This window comes from Manacus candei, unplaced genomic scaffold (assembly GCF_025592945.1).
Source record: "Manacus candei isolate 608988 ecotype Guabito, Panama unplaced genomic scaffold, ASM2559294v1 h1tg000022l, whole genome shotgun sequence".
NCBI classification, from domain to species: domain Eukaryota; kingdom Metazoa; phylum Chordata; class Aves; order Passeriformes; family Pipridae; genus Manacus; species Manacus candei.
This window is the reverse complement of record NW_026138070.1, coordinates 4,240,062-4,267,186: the sequence shown is the minus strand read 5'-3', so window position 1 is coordinate 4,267,186 and position 27,125 is coordinate 4,240,062. Positions and strand designations below refer to the sequence as shown.

The following is a 27,125-nucleotide window of genomic DNA, read 5'->3' as shown; positions in this document are numbered from 1 at the left end:
GCTTAAATCCAGTTTGTACGTGATGATATATGAAAAATATGTAATTAAAGTATTTCATATAATGTGTTCTTTTTCAAAATGCTTAAATACTTAAGCCTATTTCTAACAGGAGAAATTATCAAAGTGCTACTGGAATGGAGGAACTTTACAGCTAAGAATTGCCACAAAAATAAAAATTTACTATGAGAATATGCATGAAATTATGGAAAGTACGAGAGCTAACACAGCACTACTGACTAAATGTAATCATTTACTTAAAAATACATTAGGAGCTCTACAAATATAATTCGGGCTGCTCAAAAAAAAGTTTTGAACAGGAGGGGAGGGGATAATTAATCCCTCCCCTCAGAGCTACAAGCCTTAGGCCTAGTTTAGGACTCCCAATGCCACTGAACCACACTGAACTCGGGAGCTGGGGAATTCGCTCCCTCAGACCCCGCGTTCCTGCAGCGCCCACCCACTTCGGGCCCTCGAGCCGGGGGCGCCAACCAGCTCTCACATCACACCGTATTCCTGCTTTTTTCAGGCACAAGTGCCCGTTTCGCCGCATATTACGCAGTATCCCTGCTTTTTTTAGCTAGAAGCGCCCGCTTCCCCTCGCATCTCTGGGAACGCCGCACGTCACCCTCACGCGCGCAGGGACACACCGCGGCGGGGCGGTGCAGCGTCCGGGGGAGGGGCGCGGAGGGATCCGCTCGGAGGGCGGTGCCGCTGCGGTCGGGCCGTGATTGAGGCGCGGCGCTGTCAGGCTGTGATTGACAGCGCGGGGGGGCGGGCTGTCGCCGGCTTCTCGCCGTACCATTGGCGGCTTGCGGCGCGGTGGGCGGAGCGGCGGGCGGTGATTGGCGGAGCGGGCGGCATCCCCCCCGCGGGGCGGGCGCGCAGTCCGCGGCCCCTCAGTGCGGGAGCGGCGCTGAGGCGAGCGCGGCGTCCGTTCCTCCCGGCGCGGCTTCGCTCTCCCTCCTCCCCTTTCTCCCCTCCCTCCTTCCCTCCCTCGCCCTTCCCGCTCCCTTTCCCGGCGGCGGGGGGGGTTCTCCCGGCCTCGGTGGAGGCGGCGATGGGGATGGCCGGGTTCTTGTCGTTGCGCTGCCGCGCCGGCTGCTGACCCCGCACCGCCCGCGTCTCCCGCGGACACCCCGCGCCAGGTGAGGGGGGCGCGGGGGCCGGAGCGGGGCGGGGGTGGGCGATGCCGTAATGCGGAGGGGGAGGCGGCGGGGCCGCCGTACGCAGCTGTGGGGCCCCGCGGAGGGATGGAGCGGGGAGCGGGGGAAGGGTGGATAGATGGATGGGTGGATGGATGGAGGGATGGAGGGATGCGGAGCTGTCAGGGCAGCGACGCAAGGGCGTGGGGCCCCACTCGGCCTTGTCATCTGCCCGACGCATCTCCATCCCCCGGGACGCTTCCTTCTTTCCCTCCCTTCCCTTCCTTCCCTTTCCTTCCTTTTCCCCCGGGCGGCCGCTTCCCGGCCTTTCCCTCGGCCGATCCCTCCCGCCGCGCCGCGTTCCGCCGTCCTTTTCCCCCCCGTTTCCAGCTGGGATGAGGCGGAGGCGACGGTCGCCGGTGCAGGGAGGGGGAGGCACAGCCCTTCCTCCAGCTGGAGATGCGGGAATGTGAAGGGCCGGTGTTTTCCAGGCCGGTTTTTTGCGGCCCTGCGAGCGGCGGGTCCGTGGCCGGGCTGGGCACGGCACAATTCCCGAGGCAGCCATGTTGGGAGGATGAGCCGACAATCCCGGGAGCGCGGGGAGGCAGGAGAAGGGAGGGATGGATGGAGGGATGGATGGATGGATGGAGGGATGGATGAGAGACCTGGCGGATTTGGGGTCGTTGGCAGAACGCGGGTGTTCAGTTCAGGGCGGAGAATTCGCCAGAAGCGGGTGATGGATTTACAGCTGTTTTCCGGAATGGAAAAAACGCGTTCGTACCAGATTTAAAAGGATGTTTCTCCTCACTTCCAGCGCCGCCTTAGCTCAGTTCTTTCTGCTGTTGCACAATGCGGTGTCGGTGTGTTGGTAAATAGCCATGTGTTCATGTGATCGGGTTTCAGGGCATCGCCAAGTTCTGCAGCACAGTTTGGTCTGGCATCTTCACCTGGTCCAAAGATAGCAGAGCGTGCCGTGAGTTCAGCTCAGGGATCACAGTGTCATCACTGAGCCTCAGAGCAGGACCTAAAATTGGCTTGGCTGTGGACCTCTTGTTCCTAAACCTCTGCTGCCCTGAACAGCTGTTTTGCTAACTTTCCACATACTAATCCCTGGGCTCGGTTTATTCCTTTAGAGCTGTTGTACTGATTAGGTTAAGCAGTTTTTTTGTTTAAAAGTTAGCACAGTCTCTGGTAGGCGAACCCTGGGCAAATATGACACAGTGGGTGGTTATTGTAAATAAAAGTGATTCTTCTTCATTTGTGATATATAGTGGGGTTTTTTATTTTTATTTGAGTGTAGAGATACAGATTCTGAACATTGCAACAAGCTCAAAGTGGTTGCAAAAGCAAACTTCTCTGAACATATAAATAATAATTTGACTTTAAATCCCTACTCAGCTTGTACCTTTACTTAAAAAAACCCCACAATATGTTTGTATTTTGACATTGCATAAAAACTGATTTGCCTAAACTTTCAAATACATCCAAGGATCCAAGTCTTAATGTTTCTTCAAATATTTGTGTGAAAGTCCAAATCTAGTTGAACCTGTGAAGGGTGATTGATCAACATAATTAGGTTTGTCAGCTCGAATACCAGTAAACAGACAAGATACTTAAATGATTTGTTTAATGACACGCATTAATATTAAAATCTCACTGTGTGATTTACAGGGTGGATATCTTTTAATCACAGCTTAAAATAAGTGTGAAACCAGAGTGTAGGATTTGCCTTTGTGCTGATGGAGCTCCCTAAACACCTCAAATATCATCTGCCACCTGTTTTGGAGCCAGTGGAGTATCACGTCAAAGCCTTCCTTACGCAGGCAGTTCCCTGCCTAGTTCCTGATTGGACTCGTACAGACAGAACATTAAAAGAGACACAGCTCACAGACTTTCCAAGGCATTAGGGGAATGATTCATTCCAGCATGGATGGCAGCCTTCTGAGCCTGTAATGAACATTAAAAAAAAAAAAAGCTGTCTTTTATGAATATTGTTCTTCTAAATCTGTACCACAGACTGAATTGCATATTTTGGTTTGCTCTTTTTCAAGTTGTGTCTCCGCTCTGTAGTCAGCATTTTGTAATGGGAAGTGATACTACTGGGAACTGTGAACCTCGAAAAACCAGTTGCAATTTATTGTCTGTGATGCTCTGCAACTTGGGCTCATTTTCCTTTATTTTATCAATCTGTACACTGAGGGCAATGCTGCCTTTATAAAACATTACAGCCACTTAAAGTTGCTGATAAGTGGAAAAAACCCTCAAACCCCCAACAGCTTAAACCTATGGGAAGCTTGGCAAAATATAATGGTTTTGGTGAATTTTCTTATTAAGGAAAATTAAACTTTGCACATCTGAAATCCATGTGCAACTACAAGTAGGCATTTTGCTTACTTCAGCTATGAAAAACAGCAGAGTTGAGAAGAAACGAGATTTAAAATGATACCACTTTAATTTTCCATCAGCACAAAAGTTAGAGTTGGGAAAAGCTGGTAATTGCAGAAGGCTAGCAGTTCAATTTTCATGGTGTTGTAGGTGATTTTGTGACCTGCTCTGTGAGAATTTCTTCACAGCCCTGTTTCAAACAAGGCTGTCATTTAGCTGGTGCATATGGAGGCTCTGGAGGTGTGATTTTCATGCTTTCTTATTGTGAATATGATGTTCAGAGGTACTTGAGAACATATATTTTAGAGCAGATGATTCTTTGATCCCACCCTCTGTTTGGCAGTTTCCTGGATGCACTAGTTATCTGCAGAAGTTCGTGCAGTGTTCTGAGGGGTAGTTCTGTGAAAACATCAGAAAAAAAGTCTTCGTGGGACTCTGCATTACGAAGGGGAAACAATCCCTGCATTTCATAAACAATATTATAAGAACACGTTGGTTAAAGTAAATTGTGTCACCGTGAACTTGATAAAAAGGGACATTTTGCACTCGATTTTTGAAGTTGTATTTCGGAAGCAGGCTGCTGAGTGGCCATGTACAGTAACATTCCTGTTCCCAGCAGCAGTGTCCAGGGTCAGTTGGATAATAGCTCTGGGTTGTGTCAGGATTAGCCCTGTCACTTGGCTTTGCTGTGAGGGCACAGGTACTTATGCAAGGGTCCTGTTAGGGAGGGAGGGCGAGAATCCACGCAGGGGATATTCCAGAGGAAAGTTTATAATGGAGCTGCAACTTTGATACTTTGTTATACATGAAAGGAACCTCGGAGCAAAGGGAATGGAGCAGCGCTCCAAACCAGCCTGGAATCTTTGAGCACCACGGGAATTCATTCCCATCAGTCCTCTGCTCTGTTCTTAGTTTTTTCAGTGAAACTTCTTAAAATTCCATCCCAACCCAAAGCTGACTGTGTGTCTGCCTCATTAATCATTGTTCTACCAGTTTGCTGTACTGCTGACATTGGGATTCACTTGGCTTGCTCCTAAAGACATTCTTCTAGTCTGGTGAGATACCTCAGGTACCTCCTGAAATAAAGAATGCTTTAAATTACTCCTACTTGCTGGAGTAATTTAATTTCTCCCTTCACCATGTGATGGTATTAATGAAGTAATGCAATTTTATTAAAAACTTCTTGTGCTGTGTGAAGATGTGCCATAACTTGAATTAAGCACGTATGAGTATTTTTACCAGCTGTAGAACTTACTTTAGAGCTGAAATGCTTCCACTTTAGATCTTCTGGTAAGTTTTGTACTTCTGTGGCACTGTGATCAGAACCCTGAAATGAGCAGTCCACTGGCTATGTGGTGCATGGATAACCAGAAAAGGAGATGTCAGGATTTCTGGGCCACATGTGATGACTTGGGCAGGGTCGAGTTCTGCCCCTGGTGACTCAGGTTCCAGATAGAAGTGACTGCACTGAGCCAGAGCAGGGATTCACCCAGCCCTGAGTCCTGTCTTCAGCAGTGGCCATAGCAGATATTTAGAATAGAAGGGTAAACCAACGATGGGATTGTGTTTCCTCACTGTGGTCTTCCAGGTTGTGAGTGTCTGTGCCATGGAGGCTTTCCTAGCCAAGGGGAGCAGCTTTCTAGCAGGCCTTGATGACTTTCTCTGAATCTACCTTCCTCCTTTTTGAGGCAGTTTCACTTTAGTAATCACAACATCCTGTGGCAAGAAGTGAAACTTCTGAATTGTTGACTGACTGAAAACCCTTGTTCTGATGGAAGAGGCTGGTCGAGGAAAATACAACCAAATCAATCTTTATTAACCCTGTGTTTGAATAGTTCTGGGCCTTAAAGTTCGAATAGTGGCTATCAGGGATAGTTTCGTGCAACCAAAGTGCTCCATCCTTTGGATGTGGTGGGATTAGAACAAGGATTTTGATAATGAAGATGAATTTAATGGTGGACATTTGTCTGAAGATGGATAGTAATATTTACCTCGAAGGCAATAATTCTTGATTCCTCTTCTTCCTTAAGCGTGTCCTTTAATCAGTAGATAGACAAGTAGTTGTTGAGTTGTTATTTCCTTTGAGAAGAGGACTTTCCCAGGACTGCAAAGGGTTCTTTAAGGGTACACCCTTTTCTCTGGAGTCATGTGCATTGAAAGGCAGTGTGATATGGCCCATGACCCTCGTGGCAGTTTGAATGTTGTTGCTGATGCACTGGGCAGCCAGGGAACCTGGGGATGGGGTATATGGTCCTGCCTCCTGCTGAAATCTAAGTAACTGTGTCTTTACTGCTAAAATTATCTTTGTTAGGTTAAGCCTCACATATGTTGCAACCAGATCTTTATTTTGGTGTTGGCATCCCTACTTTCTGGGAAGAAAACCAAGTATTGAAAACAAATATTTGCACACTTGAAAAGAACTGCCTCAGGTGGCAGAAACTTGTGACTGGGGGGACAGTGAGTGGGTGCTGATAGTTGTGTTTCCAGTTCTGGCTTTGAGGTGACACCTTTTGGGGGGGGTCAGGGAGGGCGATCGCAGAGCAGAGATTGAAGTGATCAAATAACTTAGAATTTAATCAATGTTTAATCAACATCTTGAATGCAACAGCTGTAAAGAACTAAATGATGTTTTTCTCTCTAGAAAACACCCACAAGGATAACTCGAAAGGCTGTTGAGCACTTTCAGTCCCTCGACTGTGCCACGAGCAGCCAGGATGTCGGGGGCCTCGGTGAAGGTGGCTGTCCGGGTCCGGCCCTTCAACTCCCGGGAAACCAGCAAGGAGTCCAAATGTATCATCCAGATGCAAGGCAACTCAACCAGTAAGTTTATTTGAATCTTCTAAGAGAGTCTTTTCTTTCTCCCCACGTTTCCTGCGTGATTCTTTTCTTTCTGTCAGGCTGAGAAATGTGTGCATTTGTATCATCTGGAATTGATCTTTTGGGGATTCTGCTTTTCTGAGGTTGTCGTTACAAATTGGATTGTCTCTGAATTTGACTAGAAAGTCTAAATCATGAATATCTTGATTTTGATGCTGTTATTTAAGGTGTTTGCTTGTGGTGAGCTGGAAATTCAGCAGAAATATTAGAATACTGAAGTGAAAACCTTTTTGTTGACTTCAGTGTGTGGGAATATCGTGTGAACTGACAGCTACAGGGATACAATGCAGAGCACCACATGATAATTGTGGTGTAAGTCCTGCTTGGGTCTTGTGCTTTAGTTCTTGGTGTGCTCATTCTGCAGTCTGTGCCTGTGGTTATGAACATAATTTGAGTGAGAAAGCTGAGGGGAAAAGGATATCAAGTTTTATGCTTTCCAGAGTAGGTGTCTAAATGACAGCAAAATAACAGACTACAAAAACTCATCTTCTTTCCTAACCAATTAGAAGTGTTAGGCTTCTTAAATAATTATTGTGGGTCTAATTTGGAGAGGAAGACTGTTCTGTGGGAAACTGAGTACAGGCACACCTATTTTGTTGTTTGGTTGGTTGTATTTACATAGTTGAAGTCAGGGCAGTATTGACAGCATTTACAGTTCCTCATGTGCAGCCCAACAGCTCTGCCTCTCTACTGCTCTTCTTGGGGGAGTTTGTCATTGTTGGGTAATCAAGTAGAGTCATCTTGTCTGCAGCTGTAGGAAGCAGCACTCCAAGAGCACTGAGTTATTTTGCTGTCTGATTACTGGAGTATTTACTCCTGCCTGGTAACACAAAGGAGGTTTCACACAGGCCTCTCCCTTTTTTTTTAGCCAAGGTTGTACATCAGCCTCCTTCTGCCATGGCATTTTAAGTCCTGGTTGTGATCACTTAAATTATATACAGTGTTTATGATTTCGTTGGAAAACAGGTGTCATACAGAAGAGAGCTTGTTTTTTAGTGTAATAAACTCTTATCTTCAGGCCTTATGTGAAATACTACCTGAAGAAACTTTTTTGGGGATGGATTTCAGAGTTTTGTTGTAAGACAGGAGTGGGAGGGGGACGTTTGAAGTCACCTCATGTAGAACAGGTGCTTGTATGCCATGGTTGGATCCCAGTGTAGAATGGGAGAACTGCAGACTCCATCAGAGGCCATTTGTTATGGAAATGCCACCAGCTCTGGGCTCCAGCAGCACCACTGGGTGCCTCTGTGAGAGCTTTTCTTGCTGCAGTCATCACAGCAATCATTTTAGGTGCTTGAGGTGTTTGAATTCCAGGAGCCTGTGGAAACACCTTGTTTGTGGTGGAACAACAAGGGTGACAAGTCAATCTCTGGCAATTTGTTTGTCTGAGTTTGAGATGTGGTGTAGACCAAAGACACTGGTTCTGCTTCTGGGTCCTGGAGCTGCACCACAATGACACATTGGGAATGCATCAGCTTTCAAAAGGAGAAAAGTACTTCCTGATTTACCTAGTTGGCAGTTTCTTTGCAGTTTTGGATCTGTTTTGGGCTCTGGAAATGTTCTGATCTGCAGCCTTCTATTTGAGCCCTGTGGCTGTGACACAGGCTGGCTGATGTGACAGATGGTCAGGTTGAAGTCATTGGAGCCATTGCAGGCTGTGGGAAAGGAATCACCAATTGCAATAGTTACACCTTGTTGCAGTCTGGGGGGTGTTTTTTACCTGTATTTCCCTCTTAGAGGAGAAACACAAGAAAACAATAGACAGAGGAGTAGTTTGAGCAGAGGAGGATTGTATAATAAAGGATATGAATAAGGCATTGTTTGGTGGGGAGAAAAAACCTGAGCAGAAATCTTTGCTTCAAAGAATCTTCCCAACAAAGTTGTCTGACACATGTAACTTCAAGCTGAAATTCTTCTGGTGAGCTTTTAGGCTACGTGGAAGATTTGGGGGCACAAGTGCTGTTGCTATTTCTGCCAAAAATTCTTTGGTTTTCACGGTCCTCAGTTTTTTGCAACCTCACAGTTGTGTTATTGAACTCCTCGTGATTAAGGGCTGAACTTGTTGACCAAAACCCGAGCACATAAAGGGACATTAGTGTATCTGAGACTCATATCTGATGAAGCAATTTGAAAATAGAGGGAATGCAATAGTAATTGTGGGCTGGGTTCCTGCTTCATACCCTCAGATGTGCTGACAAAATGGTGGAGGCTCAGATATCTTGCCCCTGAAAAGGTTATTTTGTCATTTGGGCACTAATCAAGTTGACAGGAGGCAAATCTGAGAGGCTGGTGGTATGCTGAGTAGTGACTATTTTAGGCCTCCAAGACAGTTAAAGTTCCCTTATCTTGGAATTAAAGCCTAATGGACTATTGTGATATGGGATTGATGAGACACTGTGAAGTCTGATAGCTAAGAAGGGATTTTGGCTGTTACTTGAACTTTAATTCTGTGGGTATTGACTGGCCAAGCTATTCTACAAATCCTTTGTGGGTCCTGAGTTTAAACTTTGTCCAAGTCTGAGTTTTGTAAATGTGTTGGCAGAGACCAAAGCATTGGGGTGAAACTGAGGCAAAGTGCTCAGGATTTTGTTCAGGAAACAGTACAAAGACACAGATAATGAAATGTGTCACAGGGGTTCTCTATTTATACATCATTTTTAATGACTATAAAAAAAGGAGTGTTTTTTGACATCCATAATAACAAAGTATGTTCTTGAAGTCAGAATGCCACGGGGGTTGTTGCCTGACATGCTGCTTTTGTTTGGCAGTTTTTGTGTGAGTTTGGCTGTTTACAGCTTTTGGGCTTGCCTGTCATTCACGGTGTTCTTGCCAGCAAAGCAAAACATCTCCTGGCTCAGAAAGCTTACACTCAGTTTTGTTACACAGCTTAACTTTGCCTTAGAAGCAAAACAACGTGATTTTGTTGTGGGCTCCTACAGAATTTACTTGTTATCCTGTCTGCCTTTAATGGTATTTCCTTGTAGGAGATCAAGGCCTTTAGTCAACATCTCTATCTTTATAATTTCTCAGTGTTTAAAAATGACAGTGGAGCTGAATACAGTTCTATATATGTCTGAATCTCAGAAAAAGAGAGTTCTTATGAAGGGTTTTAACCCATAATGTTTAAGGACACTGCCTGGGAGTAATTGGGACTTTTCTTTTTCTGCTGGAAGGAGGCAAAATATGGCAATTTTGAAACCAGTACTTGAAACACAATATTCATCTACTCTTCTAACATGACAAAAGTAATGTTTTTTTTCCCTTTATGGTTGCAAAGGCACTGATCTGTAATGCAGCACCTTGCACCCAGAGGATTGCCAGTCTTTCTGTTTCAAAATCCATGTTGCAAAGCTGAGATTGTGCAGCCCAGCTGGAGTCACATGTGCTGACTGCATTTAGGGGCTGGAATTTGGCAGGAGGCCTGTGCTGCTCAGCTCAGATCTGATTGCAGATGGGATCTGTTGGAATGATACTGCCAGGAGTTCTCCAGTGGACATGGGAGAAGTGGGGGTGGGAGAAGGGAAGCTAATGGAGGAATTCTTAAAGACAAGAGAAATTAGAAGCTGCAAAATTCTGCTATTTAAGTTAAACTGAGAATGCAAAATACTTTCCAAAGAAGAGGTAATGCCACCATCAAATTAGTGACTAAAAAACTATATCAAAACAGTAACTGAGTGGGATTAGTTTAAGAAAAGGCCATCTTTTTTTATAATTATCACTTAGAAACCACCTTAAGAAACATAAGGTTTATTTTCAAAAGTACCTGCTCTGCAAGTGGATTCAATTGACTGAAATGCTTTGTTTTTATTTGGAGTTCTGTTCTGAGAGGATGTTCCTTAAATTACTGAATAGGTGATTTTTTGTGGCCAAACACCCGAGTAGCTTTTTGAAATCAGTAATACAAGAATAGTTTGGTTTAGAATCATGGTTTTCAGCATGAGTATGTTTTGTCTTTAAGTCCTTCTTTTTCCCATTTTTCTTGAGAATGATTTCCACCAATGTACCTTCCTCACAGCATATTAATTACTTATTGCCTGTCCAGTTAATTAATTGCTGTTTTTGTGGTGAGTGGGAGAAAGATTCTGCTGTGTGATAGTTGGGGTGAAAGCTGAGCTATAGATCTGAGAGTGTTTTGTGTGTCAGTAGTTCTCGTGCTCATTCCTGTTGGGCTTTTCAAACGTAACAAATATAAACAAGGTTGGCAGCTGCTGCCTTGGGTTATTGAGCTGAAAAGCGAAGCTGTTCTGTGCCTAAAGACTCCCTGAGTATTGTGCTTTTCCTGGCTTGTTTTTTGTTTGTTTGAGGGTTTGATTTTTTTTTTTAATTTTTTTTTTGGTGTGTGGAAGTGTTTTCATAATCCTGTCTGTAAATAAATAATGCATCAATAAAAACAAGTGAAGACGAAGCAGAGGCTCAAGGCAGTAACTACAAGATGGCATTTAGATATTAATCATACTAGCAGAGAGCCCAGCTAGCTGCTGCTTTTAAAAAGCTAATAAGTATGTAGAAAACTAAACTAATGAAGCAGGGAAATAAGGAAGTGTCCTACTTGGAATATGTCCTATGCAATTGATGTTGCATTAAATGTGCATGAATGAATAGATGAATGAAAATAGGTTTTAGCATCTTGTGTGTGCCAGTGAGAGAATAAAGCAAAGTTCTCAAACTATAGTTCATATGAGATTATTGTATTTCCTGGTTTGCCACAAACCATATTAGTGCAGAAATGCACCTGCACAGTCCAGGTTCTCTTGGAAGGAGGGAGTGCCACTGGATCCGTGGGTTAGGATGGAAAATGAGCAGTTTGGATTTGCACTCAGCAATAGTCTCTGCGTGTCAGGAATGCTGGAAGGTTCTTTTGTGGCTGCTGAAGGTGCTGGATGTTTAATAAAAGTAGGCCCAGTGGAGCAGTCCCATCTGCCAGCAACAACAGCTCCAGCTGCTGCTGTGGCCATATGGCAGCCAGGTTCTCATCCAGGCATCCTTGGCATCAGAGAAACTTGGGAAGGCATTTTGGAGTTCATTTGGAGAGTTTGAAGGGAAAAAATAATATTTTTTGTAAAAGGGTTGGTTTATTTTTTTTCTTCCTGAGGTTTATAAACCTCTGGTTTAAACTTGAATGCTTAAATAAATAAAAAATTAATAGAGAAACATCTAAGTTAATTTTCTGTTTGTTTTTTTTTTATTTCCTTTTAAGATGTGTCCTGCTTTATGCAATTATTCTGGAGCAAATTAAAAATGCATGGGAAAGCAGGACCGAACTTAAAAGGCTTTTGATTTATTGCATGTTTGTCTAAACCAGTGGTATTTGAAATATAATACAAAAGTCAAAACTATTGAAAGGTTTATAGAGCAAGGTAACCTCATCAGTAATCCAGCCAGTTCTTTATTGGTCTACATTGACAGGGAATATTGATAAATTTTGCCTTTCTCATTGTTGTGTAGCTTTAAAAAGTAGTAACCTCTTTCAGAAAAGCTTTATCCTAAGGGGAAAAAAATAGGGTTTGCTGGTATTTTTCTTTTTAACTCTTTTCTTAATGAGGCACTGAATGGAAAAGAATCCCGGGGGGGGGGGTGTGTGTGCCTTGAGGAAGATAAGAACTTGGAGGGGTTTTTGTCTAAGCAGAGTTTGAATAGTTTCATGGAAGAACTTGTCTTGTGGAAATAGTATTTAGTCTAAATTGCTGATGAAAAAAGTCCTTATAAGAAACTGGCTTTTATTTATGACTGAGTACATGTAGGAAGTAAAATGAGGGGACAAAATTTTACCCATTTTTGACCAAGATGGACGAACCACCTTCACTTAACCTGGAAAAGGAACATATATAAATTATATGTGTTAGAAAAATAGCATGGGCTACTGAGGTAGGAGAAGTGAGCAAAAGAGCTCATTGTAGTTGTCTTACCTAACAAACTTACTGGTTTTCTCTCCTGATGAGACATTTTCAATGAAAGTTCAGAATAGGTGGGATGATTAATTTTCATAGATAGATTTCAGTCTTGACTCTAAATCTGTCTTCTGAAAATAGTATTTTTAGATATCTCAAAAAATAAGCATCCCCCATTTCTGATGACTCGTGCCTGCCAAGAAAGCTTTGGTTCCTAAAGCATTCAGCTTTTTTTTTTCTTCCTTTTAAGTGTTTCTGGTGTTTTTTACTTGTGACTTGCAGGGTGAGGTTGTCTTGGGCAAATAAACAGCAATGCAGGAATGTCACTTAACCCTTACCCTGATTTTTCTGGTTTGTAAATCCTTGTAAGTGGTGCAACCTAAATGAATGCCTGTCCAATATGATAATAGTGCCCTGCTTTCATGGTGGGTGTGTTATCAAAACAGGCTGATGGGGAGATAAATTGTGTCACGTGGAGGATGCATGAATGGTCTTGTGGTTGAGGTTTGAAAGACAAGTCAAAGAGGTCACAATAGCAGAGGTTGCCCAAACTGTTCTAGTGACTGTGCTGTTCCCAATATGAGCATTAGAGCTCTCTGTGTTTTAGGGATTTCTGTGGCTTGTCTTAGTCACTGTCTCTGGATGCCCTGCAATGTTGACAGCTCCTGTGTTTTGCTACAAGTCTTGAATATTTTTTTGGAGAAGAAATAAAAATGTGGAATTTCTTAAGTGCTTGGTTTGCCTTCTAAAGCCTTTCTCATGATGGTATAAAAATAGCTTGAAGTGTTAATTCAGCTCTGTTTAAAAAAAAAAAAAAGAAAATTTATTTTGGAAGATGACTTTGGGGAGATGGGGGAAGATGAACATTTAATGATCTTTAAATGTTAGAGATGCAAATACCAGGCCTGGAGCAAGACTGTGGGATGACTGGGATGTTCCAGCTGATGTTAAATGCAGTTGGACTACATTATGTTTGGAGTTAGTGTGGAACCAGAGCAGAGGGATAATGTTGCTGATGAGCCTGAACAGTTGTGTCAAGTGAGAGTTCACTGTGAGATGGTGCCACCGAGTCAGGACTAGGCCTTCAGAGGGGATTCCTTTCATCAGATACTTAAATAACCTGCCACCTTTGAGCGTGCAAGTGGAAGTAAAGAGAATGCAAATTGTTAATGGGAAGCACTTTAGGAACTGGATATTTTCACTGCACAAGTCTTTTTAGATACGGTCTTAAGAACTGACTGAACCGAAATGCTTAAGAACTGATTCCCCGGGATTCCAGTGCTCCGGGGTGTTCTCTTAATGTAGTGCTGCCTTGTGTCTGAAGGTCAAGATGGTCTTTGGAGAGGCCTTGGCTCTTGGAGAGATGTCAAACCAAAGCAGGGGGTGAAGGGAGATGTTTTACCTGCCCTGAAGCAGCAAAGGTGAGCACAGAATTCAGCCTGAGCGCTCCCCCTACACGGCCCTGCTGTGCTCCTTCTGCAGGAGCACATTCCCAGGTAACCCCCTGGCAGTGGAAGCTCTGGAATGGTTTTGGGTCAGCTCTCCAGCGAAGGGAGAACAGTGTGGTTGGAGTGGCTCCTGCCTGGTGCAGAGCCTGCTGGCATCTCCAAGAACACCAGCTGTAGGGGTGGTATTTATAGCTCTGGGATCTGGAGGAGCAGCTGAGGATGAGAGTGGCTTTCCAGCAGCTTCTGTGAGCAGCGTTTGCCTTGCCCCGGTGCTGCTGAGCCTCAGGCCCTCCCCCAGCCAACCTTTCTCCCAGTACAGGGCTGAAATTCCACAGTGGGGAGAGAATCCGGTTGAATTCCAAATGAGCTGTTCTTAGCTTCTGCTTGGTTTCCTTCCCTTTTAATGATTTGAAAAATGCAAACAATGCTTTGAAAAGCCAGCGCTGCTTCTCGGGCTGGAAGTGTCCATTTCCCTTCATTTATCTCTTGTAATAACAGCCCTGAAAGTCTGTCTTCTAAAAGCACTCTGGCCATAGATCTGATTGCAGCGTGTGCCCAGGGAAGGAGCCTGTGTTAAACGTGTCTTTGTGGTGTTATTCACGTTCCAGCAAATAAAGAATGCCTGCTCCACCCTGCTCTCCGTAAGGAACATGTTCCCATTGTTGTCATTCCAGTCTACAGATGGCACAGATATATTTTCCAGACCCGTGGTTTTTAGGAGACCGTGTGTTTAATGTGAGTTTGGTCTTGTGGGGTCAGTTCTGAAAGCCCCATATTTTTTATATGGGTTGAATTGTTTATTCAGGCATCATCAAATAAAACAACTGCTTATATTGATTCAGGTAGACTTTGGAGAATTCAATAGAGTTTGAATTCAGAAATGAATTATTGGGTATTTATTTCCCCAGAAGTTCTGTCTAGACCAGCATGTTTTGTTTTTTTTTAAATTTCTGCCTATTCCTTTAGTAATGATGGCAGGACATTGCCTTTCTTGCTACCTTTTATCTCTGGGTGTTGGCATTTGCTGGGAGTGTGTGTTTGGGGTGGGTTGATGCTGCCACAGAGGGAATAGTTGAGGCTGCTGTGAAGCCTCTTTTCCTGGGATGAAATCTAATTTTTTTTCCCATGTAGAAATTGCAGAGGCTTTGTGCCCTCAGCACTGCCAGATGTGGGAGCAGTGTGGGAATGGCAAAGGTACACAACAAAGCAGGGCTGTGTTGCACAAATCCAGGAAGGTCGGTTTTTCCAGTTCCATACCTGACTCCCATCATAATTGACTTCTATTTCTGATTGGCAATTGATTATTTTGAGTTTTTTTTATTTAAAAAATCAGTCTGTCTGTCCCCTCACCCCCCCTTCCCAGCACAGACTGTGTACCAGCTAATCCCAGGATTTAGCCCAAGTTAATTCTGTCTGCTGGTGTTTCTGTGAAGGGCAGACTGCAGCAGGCAGTTCTCCTGGAGCTGCCCAGGGTGACTAATGCCTGGCATGTCTGATGGCAGAGTGCCCTGCAATATGACTCTGGGCACTGGCAGGGGTGGAGCTGGGCACTCAAGTGACTTGACTTTAAATGCTCTGAGGGATAAGAGAATAATTTCAACTCTTGCCTCTTGTGTGCTTTGTCTCTCTGTTCCAAGAGCTTGTTAGAAGGAATTGTGTGGATCCCCAGATCCTGGACTGCAGATAATTTCCAATCTGCCAAATTTGTGACTGCTGAGGAGCAGAGCTGACTGGGATGAAAGCAGATCAGGCTTGGACTGCAAATTCAGTGTCATAATCTGATAGGAGTTTGGAGTGGTTAAGAAGCACTTTTAGTCATTCTTTGTGCCTGCAAAAATATTTATGTGGCTGAGTAGATGGGAATGGAATGAGGGGGCTGATCTTGGCTAAGTTTCCTTGCTTTTGTGGTTTTTTTTTTTCCTCCTCTCTGTAGGCTTCCCACTGTCTGTTTACTTGGTTAGTTTTAATGGAGGATGGAAGTGTTAAGTCCAGAAATGAAGGCTTGAAATGGGAATGTGTTTGTGTGTATGTTTAGGAAGGGGTGAGAAGACAGAGATTGCTGCTTCCAGTTGGAAATACCCTGGAAGAATTTAACTTTGCATCAGCTCTCAGCTGTACTCCACACTCTGGTTATAATTGTAAAATAAAGTGCATATTTGACCTGTGCTTTTTGAATTTCAGCTTCAGAAAATCCAGATTGGATTCTAAGGCAAAAAATTTCAATGTCCAAAATGACAATAGGAATGCAAACTAATGCATATTACAAAATATATGGGTACTGTTTCAGTGGTGAAGTGGCTCTTCAAGGATTGCTACAGTTTTTGCTAAAGTTGAAAACCAGGGGTGAATTTGAGCTCATAGATTGGAAAGGTTGAAAATGTCTGTTATTTTTGTGCTAGCTGATAAAGCAGATGGTGGATGGTATAGAAAATGTTAATTAAGGAACAAGTGGGATGGACTGTAGCAGTAAAAATGCCAAGGAATGAAGTTGCCTGTTTAAGTTAAAATCCAAATGCTTTGTGGAGCTTGCTCTATTGCTGTTGGTATAGCACATCTAAAATTATAATTTTCATTGATTGTGCTCCTGCTTTCTCCTTTTATGAGGCTGCACTGCTCCTCCTATGTACTTGTCCTGTACAAGGACTAATTAGTAAAACTTTTTGGATCTTATGCTAAAAAAATTTAGATTATTTGGTGTGAGGAAATTTGTTTTAAAATGATCCATTTCCTCACCATTGGGTCAGTGAGATATAAAACTCACATTTGTAGTTACAGGTATCAAAACCCCACCAAACTTAAACAGCTGAAGAACTAAAAAGAAGTGTTTAGGTTGTTTGAGCTCCAGAAAATATGTGGATTACTCCTGCTTAGAGGAACTTTAGATGGCATGAGGCAGCTCTGCATGGCTTCCTGTATAACTGTAAGGAGAAATAAGCTTTTAAAATACAAACTGTGTCTCTGGTGGGGATGGCAGTGGGTATTAAATCAGCTGCTGTTCATACAAGGTGCTTTTAGTTCTGCCAATTTATGACGTGTAATTAATTTGTCTATTTGCTTACAAAGGTAGAAAACAGATTTTAAATATTATGTCTTAAGGTGAAGCTTATTATTCAAAATTTTCAGAAATTCATAATTCAAATAAAAAGAAGAAATAGTGTGGGCATTTATCTCTCTCAACCAAGTCAATGATTTGATATTTTGAAACTGTGAACATTCCCTTGCCTTTTCCTTGGCCTTCCATGCTGAATGTAAAGGATGGACATTAACCCACCCGTGCTTGTTGCTCTGATCCTGGAAGAGGTTTCAGGCCCTGCAGGAGGAAAAGAGGATCTCCAGCTTGTTCCATCCTCCCCACACCGGGGCCATGTGTTGTCCTTGCAGTAGCAGTGCTACAGGAGACAGCGAGTTGGGGAAATATCCCTTCCAGTTTCTCTGTGATGCAGCAAACTTAACTTGTGGAAAACTGCAAGATTCCCCATGACCTACTAAGTTGGCTCTTGGTGAAGGAAGGGGCCTGCAAAAGGGGTTGAGTTTCCCAGGACCTGGCTAACTCCGACGCTCCGGGCTGCTCCGGTGCCACGCTGATGGCAATTATAGCTGCAGCACAAAGCTTTAGTGTCAGTTTGCAAACACAAGAGTTAATTGCCACATTGGACCTTTGCAATAGCAGATAAACAAATTTATTCTGTAAGATAAAAAGGCCATTAATGTGTTCCTGCTGTGATCCGCTGCCTTATTGCCTCCCTCGTTTCCTGGGGCTCTGTAATTAAACCATTAGTGTGAGGACCATGCGGGGAGGCTGCTGTGGGGAGAGGAGATACAGGACGACCTATTTCATCATTCACTCATACAAATCACCTCGGCCTTGCCTGCTTTCAAAACCAAACAAAGTAACTGAAAAGCTTTTACTGTTCTTGTGGATATTAAAGACATTGGAAACACTCCTCTTCCTCTTTTATTTCTATTTGTTTCCTTGTTCAGCTGAAAACACAGTGTACTGAGAAACATAGTACATATAATCAGTATTGCTGACTCAGTCTTAATTTCTGCAGCATCATTTCAATTTTTTTTTTCCTTCCCCAATTTGGCATATGAACTTTTAGGACAAAGCTTACCTGTACTATAAGAAGCCTTTTAATTTCTTCAGCGACACAGATTTCAGGGATTTTCTTGTCCCTCCAAAGGAGATGCTTGGTGCAAAAGACCCCTTCAGGTTAGAACTGTTACTTCACTTGCAATTCCTGGTTTCTGAGCTGCCTCACCATCTTCCTCCAGGGGTTTTATCTCACATTGTTACATCCCTGAGCACTTGGTTTCAAACTCGGACCACAGCAGACATCACTGATGTTGGCAGCACTCACTTGGTGCTCCGTGTCCCAAAGGAAGAGGGTTTTAGTCCAGCTGAAAGCTGCTGAGGTCATACTCTCATGTCTTCTCCCTTGGTCAGCTCTGCTGGATTCATTTGTAGACTGGGAATTCTGTGAAACCAGTGGTTCTGAAAGTGGCGGATGTAACTGTGTGCAGGGAATGAGGGATAAATAGGCTCCAGGCTTGGCCCAGGAGCTGAGTGACAAGGCTGTGGCTGGATCCCAGTGCTGAGGGACAGCATGCAGAGTTCCTGGCAGCAGGGAGCTTTGCTCTGGCCCATTCCTGCTGCAGTGGAAGGGTTTGGCCAGGCAGCTGCATTCCCAACCTCTGACAGAACTGCTTTCTTGCAGTTAAACTCCCTTTCCTGATACACTTCTCAAGATATGCTTTGCAAAAACATACATCCTAGAAAGTGGTTTTCAAAACAGCGAGCTGGATGTGGAGCTTGGCTTGAAGAGCCGAGGAAAGCCTGTCTAAGAAAATAACAACAATAATAATAAATAATGATTTAAAAAAATGGGGCAGAGTGGAATGACTTGCATAAGTGACAGAGCCTGAACTTTACTCTTCACAAATGTGATGGATGAAATTTAAGCTGAAAGCAAGTAGGGTGAAGTAATGGCAAGCTTGTAGTGCCTTTGCAGGCATTAATTGGAGATTGATTTTTATTTGTACTGCTTTTTTTTGGGTAGGAACTTCCAGGTACAAGGCATTGCCTCTTCCTTACCTTACCTTAGTTGAATAGTAGCAGTCTGGAACACACTGCAAGGAGAGAGCTGATTTAACTTTGGGGCAGGGAAGTTGGCTTGTGGGCTTTGTTTTTTGTTCTCTTTGGAGAATTTTGTGAGCTGTAGCTGCGCTGCTGTTTGGGCAGAGCCAATAAAGGGAAGTTCCAGCCATATATGATCTCTTGGGTTACAGTCTGTTCTGTGTTGGTGCCCACGTTGCTACCCAAAGCCACAGGCATTTTTGCAAGTTGATACTGTGCTGGTGCAAATGATTCATTGGCTTTGCCTGTCTGTCAGCTTTTTAAAGGCAAGAATGTCAGCACAAGGTGCATCCAAGTGAAACGGAGTTGGCCACGAGAAATAGAGTAACAACTGTTGCTATTTGCAGTCCAGACAGTGATCTTTTCTCCACACTGTATAATTTTGGACAACAGCCCTGCTCAGGGAAACAGCATCTGGTAGAGGAGTGATTTGATTTTAGTGGGGGTTCTGTAACCATGATTTCAGAGGCTTGGGTGAACCAAGATGATGAGTTTGTGTTTGGAATGGTAAGAGATGTGGGGGAGGGAATTTTTGTTTATCACTGAAGGAAAGCCCCTGTTTCTCAAAGAAAAGCCTAACTGACATGAATATGTGAGGAATAAGCATCTTCTGTTGAGGATGAGTGGTATCAGGATGTAAATCCTCCCCAGGAAGGCTGCTGACACCTTTGCATGGCTTCTTTTTTTGTGGACTTCGTTTGCACTTATCATAATTGGTGTCTCATCCCCAAAGGCAGATTGCTGCATTAGGTGCAGGTGGGTGTGTGTAAATCTAAGGTGATTTATCTAATTTTGGCACCCTCAGGACTGGGCCTTTTTACAGTCCTTACACAGATGATGTTGAAAACAGCTGCTGGAAATAACAGATTTAAGTATTTCCAGCACTGTAGTACCCAAAAGAAGGAAGCAGTAGAGATTCACTTCTCCAACAAGGGCTGTGCTTATAAATTATTGGAATACAGAGACTACAGACATTAAAATGACAGCTGGATCCATCGTTACTCCCCTCCAAGCAAAGGTTATAGGAAGGTGCTTTGTAGCTGGGAAGGAAAAACCACCAAAACACCAACCTAAAGGTGCCTGGCAAAGCTTTCATTAATTGTGGGGAATACACAGAATTTTGTTTAGCAACCACATATTCCTTCTGGGAGGTTTTTTTTCCTTGACTTACTTGAAATAAGGCCTGCAGAAATCCAGTGTGAGGAAGCTGTGAGTCTTTTGCTTCAGCCTTCTTACTCCTGTGCAGTGAGGCAACTCTGAATACTCAGAATCACAGACTGTGGGTCAGCAAGCTCATCAACTGTGCTCCTAAATGTCAAGTTAACTAAGAGTTTGAATTTTGTTTCCTGTAGGTATTATCAACCCAAAGAACCCTAAGGAAGCACCAAAGTCCTTCAGCTTTGACTACTCTTATTGGTCCCACACATCGGTGAGTGTTTTTCCAAGAAAACCTGGTTTTGCTGTTGTTTGGTGTGACTTAACTGCATTCCCTCTGATCAAGGCACCCCTGTCAGATGTTTCTGCACTCTCTCACCCTCATTCAGGTTAAAAGCTTGTGACTGTGTGTTGTGTTGCCCTCTCTGGGGAGAGCAGAAAGCTACAACCAGCTGTAAATATTTGAAAGATTGTGTGAGCCGCAGTTAATTCAGTTGTCCTCTTAGACAAGTGACAGTTGCTCGAGTTCTTGCAGCTCGAGGAGGGATGTTGTCTGTGTTCCCTTGGCATATCTGAAGAGGCAGTGTGGTGATCCATGTTTTCAGTAGCTGCAAAAGCAATAAATTCTCATCTGGCTCCTCTGCCCCACCCTCCTGTGAATCGGTACTCAGCTCTCACTGACTTCCAGTAATTGTTCTCCAGCAGAACTCTGTTGTTCTGCCACCTACTCCTCCCCTGCACTGTTTTCTAAAAGATATATAAAGAAGGGATAATACATTTCTCTGGGATTAATTTTAGTAACTCGTGTGGTGAAATAAGACTTAATATTTCTGAGCAAATCTGTGGCCAACAAGATTGTTTTCAAGACAAAAACCCCTTCACCTCCCTTACTGCTCCCTTAGAGCAGCCCTGTGAGTTGATTACAGACCAGTCACAGGAACACTGTGAACATAATGCCTGAAAATAAGCAGATAAACAGCATCAAGGAACAGAGGAGGTCTGATAAAATCTTGATCCCAACATTAGAATGGTAACACAGCTAAATTTGTCCTGATTTCGGGAGCAGGTAATGTTCAAGTCCAACATTTCAGGAAGCAAGAGAATGCCAGATTTAGAGTAAGATATCCCCACAAACAATGCAGTGACATGGTCATTGTCATTCTTCTCCAGCTTGTGCTAAAAATGAACTGATTTACCTCTTGCTGAGGGATTGATCCACAAGATACAAGTTGAAAAAAAACCCAGTTGCTTTTGAAATCTTACTGGAATGGTGGCTGAGTCTGTGTTTATGCTGTTTCCATGTCTTTCCAGCCTGAAGATCCCTGCTTTGCATCCCAGAGCCGTGTGTACAATGACATCGGGAAGGAGATGCTCCTGCACGCCTTCGAGGGCTACAACGTCTGCATCTTTGCCTATGGGCAGACTGGGGCTGGGAAATCCTACACCATGATGGGCAAGCAGGAGGAGAGCCAAGCAGGCATCATCCCCCAGGTAGAACAGAGCCCAGGAAGGGCATTTGGTTTTTTAGAATCACAGAATGACAGTATGGTTTGGGTTGGAAGGCACCTTAAAGATCATCTCGTTCCAACCTCTGCCACGGGCAGAGACTCCTTCCACTAGCCCAGGTTGCTCCAAGCCCCATCCAATCTGGCCTTGGACACTTCCAGGGATGGGGCAGCCACAGCTTCTCTGGGCAGCCTGTACCAGGGCCTCACCACCCTCATAGTGAAGTCCTTCCTAAAACCTAATCCAAATTTCTCCTACATCATCTTCAGACACACACTTGCTGATAGGCCATTTTTGTATTGCAGTAACAGTTAGCAGAGAACTGCAGCTTACTCCTATTTACAGCACAGAATGATAATATTGGTGAAACCCAGAGCAGTTGTTGAGATCCCAGATAAAATAACGTTGATAGTGATGTAGAATTGAAATTAATTATCCTCCCAGTGAGGCTGCATGGGATTGATGCATTAGGTTCTTTTTCTTCCCCTGCCCTCATTCTAAAACCATTTCAGTGACATGTCATAGTAGTTACTTGTTACTCCTCAGAAAGGACTGATTTCTGACTTGGGTTTAATTTCTTCCCAGCTGTGTGAGGAGCTGTTTGAGAAAATCAATGACAACAGCAATGAAGAAATGTCATATTCTGTAGAGGTGAGTGTGATAAGTGATGAAAGGATGTCTGTGTGCTGGACATCAAACTGAGCGTGGGTGCTGGGTTATTGATGTTGCATTAGGATGCTGATTTTTGATGGATTTTATTTTAAAAATTTTATTTTTTTAAGCTTTATGTCTTTTCTCTGTTTCATGTTTGAGGCAAACATAAATAAAAACTTTGTATGACTTTTTTTACCCCAACAGAAAACTAGTTTACCTTTCCCTGTGTAGTTATTCTGAAAGAAATGATGGGCTGAAGAACCTAAATGTTTATTGTCAAAAGACTATAGCCATAATTTTTAGAATCAAAAGTGGCTTCTGCATACAGAGAAATTAATTTTTTTTTCCTTCTTAAGTCTGCTTTGAAGGTTCATAAGAGGCTCCTTGGAATCAGACTCCTCTTGCCTTCTGTCTTGTTTATTGCTTTAGGAAGCAGATTTGCTGCTGTGTCATTAAGGGATGACTGGGAACTCCAGTGCACAGTTTTTCATTGCACACCAATGTTTTCTGAAATGGTTGAGGGATTTATACATGGATGCAAGGCCAGCAGCTTATGTTGGAGATCTGATGCATGAGACTTGTGACTCTTCTTCCCTCTGCCCATGTCTGAGCTGTTAAATGAAGAGACACCCACCTACAGCTCTGCTGTGGTGGACTGGGGGAATTTCTACCACTGGCACACTGAAATGCTGCAGAGGAAGCCTTAAGAAACACTAAATTATCCATGCAAATTCCTGTTTTCAGGTGAGTTACATGGAGATTTACTGTGAGAGAGTCAGGGACTTGCTGAACCCGAAGAACAAGGGCAATCTGCGGGTGCGAGAACATCCTCTCCTTGGGCCCTACGTGGAGGATCTGTCCAAGCTGGCAGTGACATCCTACACAGACATTGCAGACCTCATGGATGCTGGGAACAAAGCCAGGTGAGTAATGGGGGGGTTTTTTATATTTTTATCACTGTGATGCATTGGCACTTCAAAAAAACCCTCTCATGTAAATGAGGAGTATTATTGAAATCAATGCTATTAAAAGGCTGGTATTGATCTGTGTGGTGAAATAGTGCTGCAAATCACTATGTAGACATTTAAAGGTTGTAATGAGACTTGAGATGAAGTGTCTAAATAGTTATACCAGCATTTAGTTTTTCCTTTGCTGAGCACTGTATCACTATCCTGGTATAAATAAACATGTGAGCTCAGTCCCCTCTTTCCTTCATTCAAGTGGTCAGGACTAAAGTTGGCATTCCAGCTTTAGTTTCTGGTTCATTAGTAGTTGTTTCCATGTCAGCTGTTGGCTCCATTGAACAATGTGTGGGAAAGACTCACAGAAATGCTGCTCACATTTCCTTGGGTGTTTGCATGTGAGGTGGATTATCCAGTAAAGATTGAGAAAGCTCTGTTTAAACTCTGATTAAGATGGGAGTAGCTCAGGAGTGAAAAATCAAAGAGTTTATTAGTGGGATTAGGTGTGGCTTGGTTTTGCTTACAGGGCAGAACATCACCTGTCCAGCCTCTTGCTGCCATTGCTCTGCAGCTGCATCCAGCCCTGCAGGAGTTGTGCTTTTCTAAACATGCCCATATCTGTTCTCATTTCAGGACTGTGGCAGCCACCAACATGAACGAAACCAGCAGCCGCTCCCACGCTGTGTTTACAATTGTCTTCACTCAGAAGAAACACGACACAGAGACTGATCTCTCCACAGAGAAGGTGTGTTACAGATCAGTGGTTTTGTGTCTGTTCTTCACTTAATCTTCCCTGCAGTGACTTATTCTTGTTGGCAGGATGATGAGAAAATGAGAATTGCTTTTTTTTTTCTGGTGGTTTAAGGGTGAACTTGCTGTGTGCCTTGACAGAGCCCATTTATTTCCTATGGGATTTTGATTGTAATTCTAAAAACAACTAAATGGGGCCCATGTGCAGGAGGAGAATATATAGATTAGGGAAAAATATGGCCTTAAGGACTAGGTTCTGTGGGGAGTGATACATGAAATAAAAGAAGTTACTTTTCCCCAGTCTTGTTCCCAGAACTTTCAATGGTTTTGCTTGTCAATACAAAATATTTACCTCGTTAGTTCTTTCATTTGGGCACAGGAATTGGGATGAGTGAGACTTAGGCACTTTCTGGAATTAGCATGTTAAAAGGAAGCACACTGTTTAGCATGGAACAGATTTTTGTCTTTTATTACTCTGAAATAAAGGTGTACCACATGCAAAAGGAGCTGAAATACAGGTAGTGTTCATATTTCTGAACTGACTGCTGTGGACAGACCTGAAAAAAATCATTTATTGAAGAAAGCCTCCTAGATGATAAGACCCTGTAAAATTAATTATCAGAGGTAATTGTCATTAACTGACCAGCCTCACTGAAGCCACAAACTACCAGTGCTTTATTGGTGGTGCCACCAGAGCCAAGATAAAGTGTGGTTTCTCTTCCTTTGAGATACTTGTGTTGTCTGCAGCAGTAATGCTTAATTCCCTTTGACTTCTGCTCTGTTCATGTGAGACCTCATTCTCCCTTTTGGGTATAGTGATACTTAAACCAGGACATAATCCCAGACACTTCTTATCCCTAAGAGAACAGCATCAAGCTAATTGCTTGTGAAAGCTGTTTGACTGCAGCTTTAAGGACACTGTGGTGGTTTTTGAGTCAGTAGAGTTGTTCCAACGCCGTAGAACTCTTTGAAGTTTTGGTTTTGCTCTGAGTCTCACGTTGCTGTGCTTTCCCTCTCCAGGTCAGCAAGATCAGCCTGGTGGATCTGGCTGGGAGTGAGAGAGCTGACTCCACTGGTGCCAAAGGAACCCGGCTAAAGGTACTGCAGGGATGGGCAGAGAGTGGGAAGTGGGTGCACAACCATCATGTCCAGCCTTTGCTTTACAGATGAAAAGGAAAAGAAAGGATTGCTCTTATAAGTCTGGAAAAAACAGTTGCAAAACTGAAGACTACAGAGATTGATGGCTGAACAGTTTTAGTTACTGTATAATATTGTCCTCTGTTTTTTCAGGAAGGAGCAAATATAAACAAGTCCCTCACAACTCTGGGCAAAGTTATTTCAGCGCTGGCTGAAGTGGTAAGTGCAGCATTTACTTACCTGCAACAACCTTTGCACAGCTGGTAAATCTGAGACAGCAAAATCCAGGGAGTACAGCAGAACCATTCACTGTTCTTGGCCTCACATTCCCAGCCCAATTAGCTGTGTGGATTTTGATAGATGAAAGTGCTGATGCTCTTCTGTGGAGGTCATGCAGGCTGGCAGAACCTTGATTTGTGGGCAGATTGAAGCATTGTTTGTTTAACTGTGAAGAAGCCTTGCAAAAGAAGCCTGTGTTTGTGTAGAAGACCTGTTCACGTAGCAAGTTTTTAGTTCTGCAGAGCAGTAATAATTTTATTTTTGTTTGAAAGAATAATTTTAGAAAACTAACTGCTGCTTTGCTGTTAAAAATTATAGAAATACCAGTGTAGTGTTTGATTATCACTGGCTTTTTTTGCAATGGCAAGACTTAATAATGTGTTAAGTGAGCATGTATTGATCCAAGCAAGGGGTTGTAGGTTTAGAAAAGTACTGTGTCTTTTACTTTGATACTCAACTATTATTAAAAAAACAAAAAACCCAAAACAAATAAATTATTGTTGCTCCTTTTAAAAGAGAGTTTTCAACAGCTGGACAGGCCGAATATGCTGAAGTGCTTTTTAAATTTCTCTTTTTTTAATTGAAACAATTCTCATTCATTTGGGTTGTCAAGAAGAGAAAGTATTGTTCAAGCTAACGTGGAAATTACATATAAAGCTCTGTCAAGAAGCTCATCCTGTATCTTCTTCCTCTTTCTTTAATGCTTTCAACTTAGGATAACTGCACCAGCAAGGTAGGATGGTCTGAGTAGTAGCAGATGTTGTTTTTTTGCCTGAATGTAAGGTTTGCTACTTCAATTTTCTTGGAATGGTGTCAGAACATGGAATTAAATATCAGGAAGATATTTTTCACATGCAGCAAAACCTCTCTGAAGGTGGAGCATCAGGAGAGTTCTCTGAGCTGCTTCCCATGATCTGTTGAGGTGTCTGAATCTGGTGCCAGGTTATCTAATACCAAACTGAGTCATCACTTGTACAACCGAGGGTGGGCCCCCCATGGTTGGGTGGCATTTGTGTATATTGTCATGGTCCTTTCAATACCCATACTGTGAATTTTATGTCCTAAATTTTCTGTTCAGTGTCTATTTTTCATACTGTGTTATTCCTTTGTAGAGTAAAAAAAAGAAGAAGACAGACTTTATACCCTACAGGGATTCTGTACTAACGTGGCTTCTCCGGGAAAATCTAGGTATGGCTCATCTGTCTTCTGGAAGGAAAGTCTCACTGAATTTCCTGACTGCTTTTAAGTCACTTCAAAATTGTATCAAGTGCTGTGTTAAATATTTTTAGTACTCGAATCTGAGTTGTCATAGTCCCACCTTGTGTTAATGTTACAACTCTTTCCTATGATTTCTGTGTGTTTCTTGGCAATGGAGACTATAATTCTATATTTGAATTCTATAATTTTTTGAAAATACTGATATTTAGTAGGTAATTAGGGCCTGGGTGGTGCACTGTTATTTCATCTAAAATCTTGCCTGTTCACTCTAGGTGGTAACTCCAGAACTGCAATGGTTGCTGCTCTCAGTCCAGCAGACATAAACTATGATGAAACTCTGAGCACTTTAAGGTACTTTCTGTGTCTCTGAGATGGATGTGGGTAACTGCTCTAATGGCCATATTTTGTCCTTCAAACCTTTGGGTTATTATACTTTGAGAATATCTGTGGGGAAGGAGACTGTGCTGGCAAGACCTCAGTTACCCTAAAGAGGAACCCCAATCTATAGGGAGCTGGGGATTTATTGCCTACCCTTAACTTGAAAAGTCAAACTCATCTTCTCATATTGGTGTGTAAGAACATACCAA

The 27,125-nt window shown here is 43.1% G+C and overlaps 1 protein-coding gene across 9 annotated transcripts in view; it reads left to right on the top strand.

The window, feature by feature from the left end:
• Positions 1-882: 882 nt before the first annotated feature.
• KIF1B (kinesin family member 1B) overlaps positions 883-27,125 on the top strand; it is an 86,426-nt gene continuing 60,183 nt past the window's right edge. For 3 of the 9 annotated variants that reach the window (XM_051786194.1, XM_051786193.1, XM_051786191.1), the window contains exons 1-12: positions 883-1,145; positions 6,169-6,347; positions 20,230-20,306; positions 21,344-21,523; positions 22,124-22,189; positions 22,937-23,115; positions 23,788-23,899; positions 24,925-25,002; positions 25,195-25,260; positions 26,036-26,053; positions 26,433-26,508; positions 26,811-26,889. In XM_051786194.1, coding sequence (XP_051642154.1) covers positions 6,242-6,347; positions 20,230-20,306; positions 21,344-21,523; positions 22,124-22,189; positions 22,937-23,115; positions 23,788-23,899; positions 24,925-25,002; positions 25,195-25,260; positions 26,036-26,053; positions 26,433-26,508; positions 26,811-26,889 — 1,037 coding nt within the window. In that variant the 5' untranslated portion in view covers positions 883-1,145; positions 6,169-6,241. The remainder of the gene's footprint in view (positions 1,146-6,168; positions 6,348-20,229; positions 20,307-21,343; positions 21,524-22,123; positions 22,190-22,936; positions 23,116-23,787; positions 23,900-24,924; positions 25,003-25,194; positions 25,261-26,035; positions 26,054-26,432; positions 26,509-26,810; positions 26,890-27,125) is intronic. The other 6 variants (XM_051786198.1, XM_051786195.1, XM_051786192.1 and 3 more) reach the window with 3 other exon arrangements.